This window comes from Myotis davidii, unplaced genomic scaffold, assembly GCF_000327345.1.
Source record: "Myotis davidii unplaced genomic scaffold, ASM32734v1 scaffold520, whole genome shotgun sequence".
Taxonomy (NCBI): domain Eukaryota; kingdom Metazoa; phylum Chordata; class Mammalia; order Chiroptera; family Vespertilionidae; genus Myotis; species Myotis davidii.
The window spans coordinates 639,753-652,440 of record NW_006292908.1 but is presented as its reverse complement, the minus strand read 5'-3'; the positions used below and the strand labels follow the sequence as shown (position 1 = coordinate 652,440).

General features: G+C 38.7%; 1 protein-coding gene across 4 annotated transcripts in view; it reads left to right on the top strand.

Moving 5' to 3' along the window:
* The window catches only part of TRAPPC8 (trafficking protein particle complex 8), a 66,524-nt gene that overhangs the window by 49,346 nt on the left and 4,490 nt on the right, over nucleotides 1-12,688 (top strand). For all 4 annotated transcript variants that reach the window (XM_006766375.2, XM_015565679.1, XM_015565678.1 and 1 more), the window contains 6 exons: nucleotides 2,379-2,815; nucleotides 4,525-4,672; nucleotides 5,936-6,032; nucleotides 7,977-8,045; nucleotides 8,135-8,193; nucleotides 10,724-10,891. In XM_006766375.2, coding sequence (XP_006766438.1) covers nucleotides 2,379-2,815; nucleotides 4,525-4,672; nucleotides 5,936-6,032; nucleotides 7,977-8,045; nucleotides 8,135-8,193; nucleotides 10,724-10,891 — 978 coding nt within the window. The remainder of the gene's footprint in view (nucleotides 1-2,378; nucleotides 2,816-4,524; nucleotides 4,673-5,935; nucleotides 6,033-7,976; nucleotides 8,046-8,134; nucleotides 8,194-10,723; nucleotides 10,892-12,688) is intronic.

The window sequence follows — 12,688 nt, the reverse complement described above, 5'->3', positions numbered from 1 at the left end:
AACCAAACCAGTTGCTATGACGTGCACTGACCACCAAGGGACTGATGCTCAATGCAGAGCTGCCCCCTCGTGGTGAGTGTGCTCCCACAGCCAACCTCCCGCGGCCCCTCCCTCTGGCTGGCCAACTTCCCGCAGCACCTCCCCCCAGCCAGCTGGCCAACTTCCTGCATCCCTTCCAACCCCTAACCAGCCAACCTCCTGCGGCCCCTCTTCCCTGCTGGCCAGCTCCTTGATAGGCCTTGATCACCGGCCAAGCTGAGGGAGCCCACCTGTGCACGAATTCATGCACTGGGCTTCTAGTATAGGATATTTATCAAAACAAATGAGGATGGCCCTGGCCGGTTTGGCTCAATGGATAGAGCGTCAGCCTGTGATCTGAAAGGTCCTGGGTTCGATTCCGACCAAAGGCATGTACCTTGGTTGCGGGCACATCCCCGGTAGGGGGTGTGCAGAAGGCAGCTGGTGTTTCTCTCTCATCGATGTTTCTAACTCTCTATCCCTCTCCCTTCCTCTCTGTAAAAAATCAATAAAATATTTAAAATAAAAACAAAACAAGTGAGGATGAAAATTTCTGAAGCTCATCGAAAAAAAGGTAAAAATTAAAATATTGTGTATATACTACCATTTTAATATAGAAAAGCAGAGAGAAGAGCAGGCCCCTTCAAGTTTCCACTGACTTTCTAGCATAGACTATGTTGTGTATATATCAGTTTATTCAACTAGACTTGTGTGATAGATGTTTGATTTGTGTCTAGTCCTTTTCCCTTACAGATAAAACCACAGTGAATAACCATATGCATATCATTTTGCATATTTGTATTTACACATGTATTTTTAAGATATATTAGTAGGTCTTGGTCTTACTTTTCCATTTAAATTGAAATTGTTACCAGTATCGACTGTTTCAAAGGACTTTGAGTAACTGTGCTTTTGAAATAAAGGCTAGATATGTTGATTCTTCTTAAAGAGCCAACTTACTATATTTAGTAAAACTTTTATTCTGAAGATACATTACACAACATCTCCATATGGTATATCACTGATCTGTTACTTATACCATTACCTTTCCCATCTTTACCAATGCCATAGCCTTGTTAATATTATCCAATCGTCTGTATATTTTAGTGTGGCTGTGGTACTCTGGCTCACTAGTTACTCATGTAGTTGTTTTGATGTAGCATCTCAAAATTGATATTCCTGCACATATATTTGGTAACTTCACTTAGGTTTGACACTAGCTAATCAGTTCAGGCAGTGTCTTCAATATAACGCTATGCCTGCTTTATTTTTTCCTCTTTTTAACCTATAATTTGGATTCTACACTAATCCCTTATTTTCTCATATCCATTTTAAAGCTTCTAATATCCACAAGTTTTATCTGATTCCTTAAACTCTGGTGATAATGTAGTCCATTCAAACTTTGATTAAGAAACACAGGTATATCCCTTGGATTTTTATAACTCCTTTGGGATTGTCAGCCGTAACTTTATTGGAACATTTGTTCTCATACTGTTTATAGTTGTCCTTTCTGATATACTCTCAGCGTAGTACTGACATTTATACTTAACGATTCTTTAAATGCAAGTAATTGTTAGCCCATGTTTCTACCTCTTAGTGTAGGTCCACCATATCTGAAAATCCTGAGGCCAGATGTGTGTTGGAAGTCACTTTTTGTCTTAATTTTTAGAAATTGTGTGAATATGTTCATATTTATGTCCACAGTGTTATCTAACTCCTGTTGGGTTTGTGGCAGCACCTGGTTATCAAGCTCATTTCTTGAGTGAATCATAGACTAAATGAATAATACACTAAATGGGAAAAGCTATATAAAGTCCACATTAGTCAGGTTCAGCTTTTGCTCCCATGTGAGTTCCTGAAAGCTTGAGGTTCTTCGAGCTTTTGGAGTTCTCAAATTATGGGTATGGAATCATGGATCTCTGTGTTCTTCCCTTTTAAGACCTATAATGTACAAGTATCTTTTCATTTTAATGATGTATAAGTAAATGAGCTATTTTTCAAGTTGATATTGATGAGGACTTTTTGCCTGATAATTATTTAATTCATACTTCGTATAACCATGTTAAATTACTTTTGACTTTTCTTGTCTGTAATCTACAGAGCTGTGGAAATTATGCCAGTAACCCTCTGTTAGTGACATTTTTCCTTTAATTCATAACTGAACTCTGCTACTGAGTAACATTGGTTTTTATCTCTTTTCTAAAATGGGGTTAATTGCCACATATTCAGGGAGATATCAAAGAGAATAAAATACTTGCAAACCTTTAGTAAAGAATACAGCATCTTAAAGTGTCATTCATTCACTAGGGGGTCAGAATTGTTAACAGACAATATAATACTATTTTTTCCCTCCAATGCAGGTGTTCTTTATACATTTGCCTACAGGGCTCCTGTGTGGAGAAATCCGAAAAGCATATGTAGAATTTGTCAACGTCAGCAAATGTCCTCTGACTGGATTGAAGGTTGTTTGTAAGCGTCCAGAGTTCTTTACTTTTGGTGGTAACACGACTGCTCTCACACCACTAAGCCCCTCAGCTTCTGAGAACTGTAGTGCTTACAAGACTGTGGTGACAGAGTCTACCTCTGTGTGTGCAGCGCTCACCTCGTCAGCGTCTTCTGTAGACTTTGGCATAGGAAGTCAGCCAGAGGTGATTCCTGTTCCCCTTCCAGACACTGTTCTTCTACCTGGAGCTTCAGTCCAACTACCACTGTGGTTACGTGGGCCGGATGAAGAAGGTGTCCATGAAATTAACTTTCTGTTTTACTATGAAAGTGTTAAAAAGCTGCCTAAAATACGGTGAGCATTAGGAATCTTCTGATTTAACCTCTTCGTTTAATATATGTGTACAAATTCAAATAAACATTTTGATATTTGCTAACGTCATTTTTGATGAATTGCTTCCTTCCAAATGCTACATGATGTTTATATTTGAGGCTGTTCCTAATATAGCGAGCTATAAGTTCTAAGTGGCCAAAAGTAGAAAAAATTAAGCTACACTAATCTTTTAAAAGAAATATATTTTTATTTGATTCAGGCAAGAAGAGAGAGAAAAGAAAACATCAATGATGAGAGAGAATCACTGATCAGCTGCCTCCTGCATGCCCCCTATCAAGGAGAGCCCTCAACCCAGGCATGTGCCCTGACCAGGAATTGAACTGTGACCTGGTTTGTAGGTCAATGCTCAACCACTGAGCAATACCAGCAAGGCTAGCTTAATCTTTTTAGTGGCTTCTCTATTTATAAACTTTATGATTCTTTAATAAAACTGAGTTTTTTGGCGAGAGTTATCACATAATAATGAAGTTCACAAGTGTCATCTGTATATGAAGACATGCCTGCAGTCATTCTGTTTTAAGAAAATTATTTTAACTTTCTTTTTCCCTTGTGCCCTCCCCTGCCCCACAAGAATGTATGAAAAAAAAGTATGTATGTGCTTGACAGGTGATTGGGGTGGTGTTTTAATGGTGCTCACTGAAGAAATCAAACCTGCCTCTCACAAGGACTGTGGCCTGTCCTATTACACAGTAGAATATTTTCTTTGTGTTAATGCATTGTGATTTTTATAAATGGAGTGATTGTGCTACATTTATTTTTTTTATTTTTATTTTTTAATATGTTTTATTGATTATTTTTACAGAGAGGAAGGGAGAGGGATAGAGAGTTAGAAACATCGATGAGAGAGAAACATCAATCAGCTGCCTCCTGCACACTCCCCACTGGGGACGTGCCCGGAACCTAGGTACATGCCCTTGACCGGAATTGAACCTGGGACCCTTGAGTCCGCAGGCCGATGCTTTATCCACTGAGCCAAATCGGTCAGGGCTGTTCTACATTTATTTAATGGAGTATTTAAAATATAAGACTCTGAGGAGAAATGATACAGTATTTGTAAGCATAAGAACATTTCAGATCCTCGGTCAGTGCTAATTCTCCTCAAGAAGATGATAGAGAATACTTTGGCCAAGACAACAGGGAAGGCTTTATGGAGTGTAGTAGAGATGAAATGAGCTTCCAAGGAAAGTGAAGATTTCAGAATTTGCATATCGGGGGATAGGCAAGAGCATAGTGGGTCTTCCAGGACTATATGTATGAAGATTTATGAGATTTACAAGCTGAATGAGTTAGTTTGGCCACAGTGTAAAACAAAGGAGGAATAAAGGAGTAAATACAGCTTGAAATGTAAAGCTTTATTGTGGAGGGCTTTGAGTGCCAGGTGAAAGCGTGGAGTTGACTTGGTAGATAGTTTCTTTGGAGCTGCTATCACAGAAGAGGCAGTCAGGACATTACTACATGAAGATGGTTTTCCTAAGTCAGAGAGACTAATAGTACCCTCCAAATGAGGAGAATGGATTGAACGTAGGCCAGCTAGGTAATTGTACTTCATTGTATATGTATATTTTTAAGTGATTCTGAGAGTGATGAGGTTTTAAAAGCTTTATTTGGAATTAGAGAGTCATACACAAGAAGAGGTGTTTAGATTGAATTTGCAGTTTCTGTTTCCTCAGTCACAGGATATTGAGACACACTGCAGTTATTTGCACCAGCCGGTCTCTGATCGCACGGGCCACCGTTTGCAGAAGTAATTCTCTTGAAGATGAGGAGGGCAGAGGAGGCAACATGCTAGTCTTTGTGGATGTGGAAAATATCAATACTGTAAGTTGGTTTAAAACTAAATTTTGTTTTTAATTCTATTTGAAGTATTTCCTTTGTTTTTAGTAATGGATATTTTTCCATTCACAAGAACAGAGTATGAAAACATAGTACTTCTCCATTAGCTTTATAATTTTAAGTCTCCAAATAACAGGATCTGGTGGCATAAATATTGTACATTTGCACATGATAATCTAGCCTCATATGCTAGTAATTCAATCCAAAAGAGCTCTCACCATTGAGAATCTCTTTTGTAATTAAATTTATAAAGTTCTGTTAGAATTTCACATTCAGTATTAATTTGATAATCCTTCACATACATTTCTGACAGTACAATTTCCTTTATATAAAGCTTTTCAAACATTTTACCATTCCTGTTTATGTACTCAAAATATAAAAATAAATATCCTTTAAAAAGGAATGCGGTCTCATACTTAAAATAGGATCTGAGCTTTAGAGTGGTTCAATTCAAATAATTATTAAAATATTGTTAATTCTATAATGTACTTTGCTTTTAGCTTCATAAATATGGAAGGGTACTTCTTTTTAGGATATTTAGGGTTAACTAATACTTTGATTATCCCCTCCCCCCAAAATCAATAATTGGAAGAGTAAGAAAATTTTAATTTTCATATTGGCTCTTCTTCAGGAGAATAAAAACAGTGATTTAAATAACTTTATATTGGGATTCTGTTTTGTGAGTTGTTTTTTTCACATCATTTTATTTTTATTTTACTTTTTAAATTCTTTATTGTTGAAAGTTTTACATATATCTCCTTTTTCCTATTGACCTCTCCCCGTTCACTCCCATCCCCTAGCACATACCCCCCTATTGTCTGTCTCCATTGGTCATGCTTATTGTTTTGTAGAGTTTTTTGTTCATTTTTTTGCCTTAATGGGAATGGGTTCTATCAGAAATATCAGAAGAAATAAAACGATATAGTTTTGATTAAAAATTGAGAACAAATAATTCTCGATCTATTAAACACTACCAGTAAATCATTATGAATATTTTTAGTGTTTTAAAATTTGCCACTAGGAATACATTATAAACATTTCTTAGATGGCAGTGTTGGTTTGTGTGTTTTAAGAATGTTAAAGGAATTTAATAACAAACTTTCTGAAATGTGTATTGTTAATTTTAAAATAAAGTTTTCATCTTATGTTAATTGATGTTGACTTTGGTACCAGTGTTTGAATATTGTTTTCATTAGAATATGTTAGTGCTCCTAAATCCTGAATGATTCTTTCATTTCTTTTTGATAGAGTGAAGCAGGTGTTAAGGAATTCCACATAGTACAAGTGTCAAGTAGTAGTAAACACTGGAAGTTACAGAAATCTGTAAATCTCTCTGAAAACAAAGGTTTGTGCCTTTTTCCCTCTTCATAGTAAATTCTGACATATCGTCATTGCTTGACGTTGTTTTTCCCTAGAGTAGTACCATAATATGGTACCTTCCTTATAATTGATTTTATTAAGCATTAAATTGTGCCTTCATTGGTTTACATAACTATAAATCAAATTACTTGTTTTAATTGATTCTTTTCCATCTTTTTATTCTCTTCAAGATCTATTTGCATTATTTTTTATTCACTTGTAAAATTGGTACCTGGATATACGATCACTGTCAAAATTTCAAACAGTACAGAAACTTAGAGACCAGAAGAGATGGATGTTTCCTTTGCCATTAGAAGGCTGGGTTTTCTGAATATAACCATGCATGTACTCACATGCTTCGTGTGTTTCCATACCTATTAACATTGAAAAAAAAGAGTATGCATACTTGTGATACATATCAACAAATTGTTTTCCAGAATATTTCTATCAGTATCATCCTGCCAGTAATGAGAATATATAGTAGAGTGGAGTGAGGCTGGAAAAATGGTATTTGCTCCTTCTGGAAATGAATTGTATGATACATATTCAAAAGATATAAAAAATGTTTAAGCCCTTAGCCTTAGGGTCATCCTTGTTTTGGACATTTATATAAAGGAATTAACTTAAAGTAAGGGAAAGCCCATAAAGGTCAGAGCAGTTTATTGCAAGATTTATGCTCAGTAGGGAAAAATTCAGTGTAGCTGTAATGTAAAGTAAGCTGCAACTAAAACTATTTTGTGGTAATTAAAATATATCAGCATTTTAGAGGCTTTTGCAATGGTGAAAAAATATATTCTAGCAAATTACGTGCATATAACAATATTGGTATAAATCATGCATATTATGAAGAAGCTAGAGGCCTGATGCTCGAAATTCCTGAAAGGGGCTTGGTCCTCACAGCCCCAGCTTTGTCCAGAAGGTTGTCCGGCCTTCCGGTCTTATTATATCTTTTTAAAGAGCTGAGATTTACTTCATTGAGATGAAAGCAAAGACATTTTTCTTTAAACATCCTATATAATAAAAGCTCAGTGACCGAAATAGTGGAACGACCAGAGACCAGAACGACCACAGCTCCTCGCCCCAGCTGGCCCCACCCCCCAGGGAGCGGTTAGGGGCAATCAGGCAGGCAGGCAGAGGTGGTTAGGGGTGATCAGGCAGGCGAGTGGTTAGGGGTGACCAGGCAGGCGAGCAGTTAGGAGTCAGCAGTCCCAGATTGCGAGCGGGATGTCCAACTGCCAGTTTAGGCCTGCCTGTGTTATCGGGCCTAAACCGGCAGTCAGACATCCCCCAAGGGGTCCCGGATTGCAAGAGGGTGCAGGCTGGGACGAGGGGACTCCCTCTCCCCATGCACGAATTTGGTGCGCTGGGCCTGTAGTCTGTAATATACAAAAGCCTAAGTGACCGAATGACCAGTCAACTGGTCGCTGTGATGTGTACTGACAACCAGGAGGCAGATACTCAATGCAGGAGCTGCTCCCTGGTGGTCATTGTACTCCCACAGCCAACCTCCCGCGGCTGGCCAACCTCCCGTAGTCCCTACCCCAGCTGTCCAACCTTCTCTGGTCCCTCCCCCTGGCCGGCCTGCCTGATGCCTCATGGGAGCCACTGGCCAACCTCCTGTGGTTTCTCCCTCTTATCCCCCCCCCCCAACCAGCCAACCTCCTGCAGAACCCCCCCTGGCCAGCTGGCCCCAATGATCCTGATTGGAACCTCCTGTGCCCCCCGTCCTCCCGGCCAACCTCCTGCAGCCCCAGTCAGCCTCAATCGCCGGCCAGGCTGAGGGACCCCACCTATACATGAATTCATGCACTGGTCCTCTAGTTAATAATTATGAATTATTTTCCAATTTGACTGAGGAAATCTGAATAATGAATTGCTTTTAACATGTCATAAACTGAGAACGATCTTTGAAATTTTCTTTTCTTCCTAGATGCCAAACTTGGCAGTAGGGAAAAAGGAAAATTTTGCTTCAAGGCAATACGATGTAAGGAAAAAGAAGGTAAATTCATTTTACTTTAACCTTTCTTTGTGGTCATTTTATATTTCATGGCAATGATATGATTAGGTTTTTCCCCTCTTACTTTTCAGTTGCCACGCAGTCCTCAGAAAAATACACCTTTGCAGATATCATCTTTGGAAATGAACAGGTATGCAAATACACACAGTAGCATTTGATTTTTTTAATATAATTTTTTTAATTGTCTAAAGTTTTACACAGTAGCATTTGATTTTAAAAGTCACAATTCTCCTAAATAAATAAATAAGAATAATAACAATAAAAGTCACAGTTTTGGAACCTCTACCTCTTTTGGCAAGGCTATTGCTTTAGTAATCCCCAAATTCTTTGGTGGATGAACTTGTCAATTTTGTTGGATTTTACAGTTTGACTTCATGTCCCACAACAGACCAAAAGTGCTATAAGGGTTATACCATTTTAATTAATTGCTTAAAATTAACTTTCTTTTAAGAGTATCATGAAATAAGTATAGTTCTTGGGGCTAAAAAAAGAAACAGGTTTATATGAAGGAACCTGTCTACTAGAGGAAGTGGTCACAGTGGCACACAGAGATGGTACTCCTCCGGGTTTTGTTTACCATATGGCTTAGACCCAAATAACGAACTCTTATGATTTTAAGTGTATTGTTGTCTAGAGCAGTGATACTCCCAACTTCATTATTTGTAAGAATTCCTTAGAGTAGTAGTTTTCAAACTTTCAAAATGTGCATATGAGTCACCTGGGGATCTAAAATGCAGATTCCGATGTAGCAGAACTGAAGTGAGCCTGAGAGTCTATATCAGGGGTCCTCAAACTTTTTTAACAGGGTGTCAGTTCACTGTCCCTCAGACCATTGGAGGGCTGGACTATAGTTTAAAAAAAACAAAACTAGTTGGCTGCTAAGCAACAGGCAGCAGTGGCAAAAACACCCGGCGGGCTGGATAAATGTTTTCGGCAGGCCGCAGTTTGAGGACCCCTGGTCTATATTATTATACTGGAGGCTTGGTGCATAAAATTTATGCACTCTGGTGCGGGGGTTCCCTCAGCCCAGCCTTCGCCCTCTCGCAGTCCTGGAGCTCTCGAGGGGTGGGGTGGAGGGGGTGGGGTGGGCCTAAGGCAGCAGTCGGACATCTTTAGTGCTGCTGTGGAGACGGGAAGAGGCTCCCGCCACTGCCACTGAGCTCACCAGTTGTGAGCCTGGCTTCTGGCTGAGCGGTGCTCCCCTGTGGGAGCGCACTGACCACCAGGGGGCAGCTCCTGCCTTGAGTGTCTGCCCCCTGGCGGTCAGTGCACATCATAGCGACCAGTCGTTCTGCTGTCCAGTTGATTTGCGTATTAGCTTTTTATTATATAGGAATCTGCCAGGTGATCTTGAGGTTATCTGCAGACCCTATTTTTTACTTAGAGAATTTTGTAAAAATGAGAGCTTTGCCTTTCCACCTCTAAAGCTCCGTTTCCTTATGTCTTGGGTGGAGATTGGGAATATGCATTTTCAGCCAGCCCTGCAGATAATCTGAAGAGGAGATCTGGGGATCTGCTTCTAAAAAATTTTGGACCAAGGACGTAAAATTCTATGTTGTTGTGTGCTGTTATTGGTATTATTTCTTCCTTGTGTTTTTCCCCTTGATAATTCCAAACATCCTTTTATTTTTGTTTTTGTATTTCTTTTATCATTTGCCTTCATCTGTCTTACTCTTTGTGACTGTCTTTTGACATTTTGAGGGAAAAGCTATTTAGAAATAGCTCAGAGCACCAAAACCCCAATAATTCTAAAACAAGTATGACTTTCGCAGCTACTGTGCTTCCTGAATGGTTGAATTTAGCTTTCAGGACTTCAGTTGTTGTGTTTTGTTCATTTTTTAATTTAAAATATCTAGAAACATCATCAGGACTCTTAAATTATATTCAGGTTGTAATAGTTACTGTATTGTTACTGAATAGTTTTATACGGGTACAATGAAGACAAAAACAAAGGCATTTTCCCTTCTAGTGAATCTGGTTGAGTAGAACTTACCAAGCATTGCAGATTAATGAGAAAACCATGGGACAGTAGTTTACCAGAAAAGTTCACTTCTAATGGGGAAAATGCATATATTTATTAATAATTATTAAATCTAAGGTTGGCATCTATATAATACAGCCTGTAATGCAGGAAATCTAAGTAAGAGGTTTTACAATGAAACAATATTCCATTAAGGGAAATCCTGTAGTACTGAGTCCATTTAAAATTCTTTTCTCTTATTCTCTCCCTTTAAGTGAAAAAGCCAAATTAATACCAGAGACTCACTTGCACTCTGGTTGGTGAGATGTTGCCTAGTGTTCTAAGTATTTGAATGAGAAATACCTTAATATTTTAATAGTAAAAAAAATTACTTTTCATTCAACAATTTATTTTTTAATCATTTCTTAGAACTACTCATTCATCGTGGATACTTGAAAGGTCAAACCTAATGTCACAGCAGTGTAGATTAATTATTTTGAAGTAACATCTTTTAAGATTCCGGGTAATTTGTACCAGATATTTTAGGTGTTTAAGTATTAGTGTGGCCTCTCTACAGTCAACACATTGACACGAAATTATCGAATAAGCCTTTTGGATATGTATAAGTTATAGAAATAAAAATTTGGCAGGGTATATTCAGTAGAAAGCATTTATTAGATAAGTGATATTCTTTTAACAGATAATAAGTTCCGCAAGCCCGTGTGCAGATTTCTTTTATCGAAGTTTATCCTCTGAATTAAAAAAAGTCCAGCCATCAGCACATACGGAAAAACAGTCAGTAGAGGACGCTGTGAGATTAATTCAGAAGTGCAGTGAGGTGGACTTGAATGTTGTCATATTGTGGAAGGTACGTGTTGTTACATTATTTCAGCAAGCCTTGCTTATACGTATTTGATTCTTGAGCTGAAGAACAAATGTAAACTGCTACTTATGTTTTTCCTGCTTCAATATTCCAGTTTCAGTATTGCGGTTGTTTTATAACTTTTTTAGTAGTTCCATAATGACTTTTTTTGCCAAAAGGAAGAATTCATTCAAATTCAGTCGCTTTTCTCTGTATTATTGCTATTTCTAAGTGGTATAGAGAATACTGTACACATGATGAGCTTCATGGCAGCAGATATTAGTAAACTCTTTACTAATTAGTAAACTCTTTCCAAACACTGAAAAGGGGGAAATAGCAGCATGAACCTCTTGATACCCATTACTCATTTGTTGCTATTCATCTTTCATCTATTCCATTTGCCTCTCTCCTTTGTTTTCCTTTATTTTTTGCTGTAGCATATTTTAAAAATTATTTTTATCTATTTATTTTGGAGAGAGAGAGAAAAACATCAGTTTGTTGTCCTACTTATTGATGCATTCATTGGTAGATTCTTGTATGTGCCCCGACCGGGGATTGAATCTGCAGCTTTGACATATTGGGATGATGCTCTAATCTAAACCAATGATGCTCAGTGGTTCTCAACCTTCCTAATGCCACGACCCTTTAATACAGTTCCTCATGTTGTGGTGACCCCCAACCATAAAATTATTTTCGTTGCTAGTTTATAACTGTAATTTTGCTACTGTTATGAATCATCATGTAAATATCTGATATGCAGGATGTATTTTCATTGTTACAAGTTGAACATAATTAAAGCATAGTGATTAATCACAAAAACAATATGTAATTATATGTGTGTTTTCCGATGGTCTTAGGCGACCCCGGTGAAAGGGTCGTTCGACCCCCAAAGGGGTCGTGACCCATAGGTTGAGAACCGCTGCTCTAACCAACTGAGCTACGCAGTTGGCCAGGGCCTGGAGCATTTTTTTTGTTTTATGACAGAACATTTTATCTTGTGAATGCTCCATCTTGTGCTTCCAGCAGATAAAGAGGAATTCAATAAGCCTTTGCCTCCATGGGTATTCCAGTAAAGAAAAGGAGTTTGTCTCATGACACTGTTCGTTTGTACTAGTGCCTTCGGCGCTCGAGAGCAAATTGGAAAAGATTTCAAGATGTGTCTCTGAAGCATCCAATCCAGCTGTGTTATATGGAGGCAGACAGATTTCGACACACACTTTATAGATTCAATGAATAAATAAAAGTAGAAATGCTGACACAGCCGTGTTAGTAATTGATAGGTAGTAGCCATAATATTCCTACCTTCCATTAAATACTGCGTTAGTTACTTTTTTTTTTTTTTTTGAAAAACAAAGCTGAGTTTATTTGTTCATTTCTTGAATTTGAAATACTCCTCGGTGACATGCTTGACCTGAGAGTCTTTGCCAATAGTCCGTAACCACCGCACAGCTGTAGCCAACCGTTTTTACGGGCTTCCTTCTCTGTCGATTTTATAGTGGCTGATTTATTCCCCTAGTTTCTTGTTGTCAAGGTAATTAGGTTGATTTGGCGTTGGGCACAAAGGGCCTCTGCCAACTGAACATATAGAGGCCCCTCAGAGTGGGGGCAAGCACACAGAGATGGGCTTGGCACTTGGCTGAGGCTGTGGCAGCTTGGAGAGTTCCGCACGCTGGGCCACGGTGGCTGCGGGCGGTCTTCAGCCCCGAGCAGCATTAGCGCCATTACACCTCCAGCCGCAGTGCGCCCTGAGCCATGGAGGTGGGTTACGGATGGAGCCAAGATTTGAACGCACCCCACCCCCGC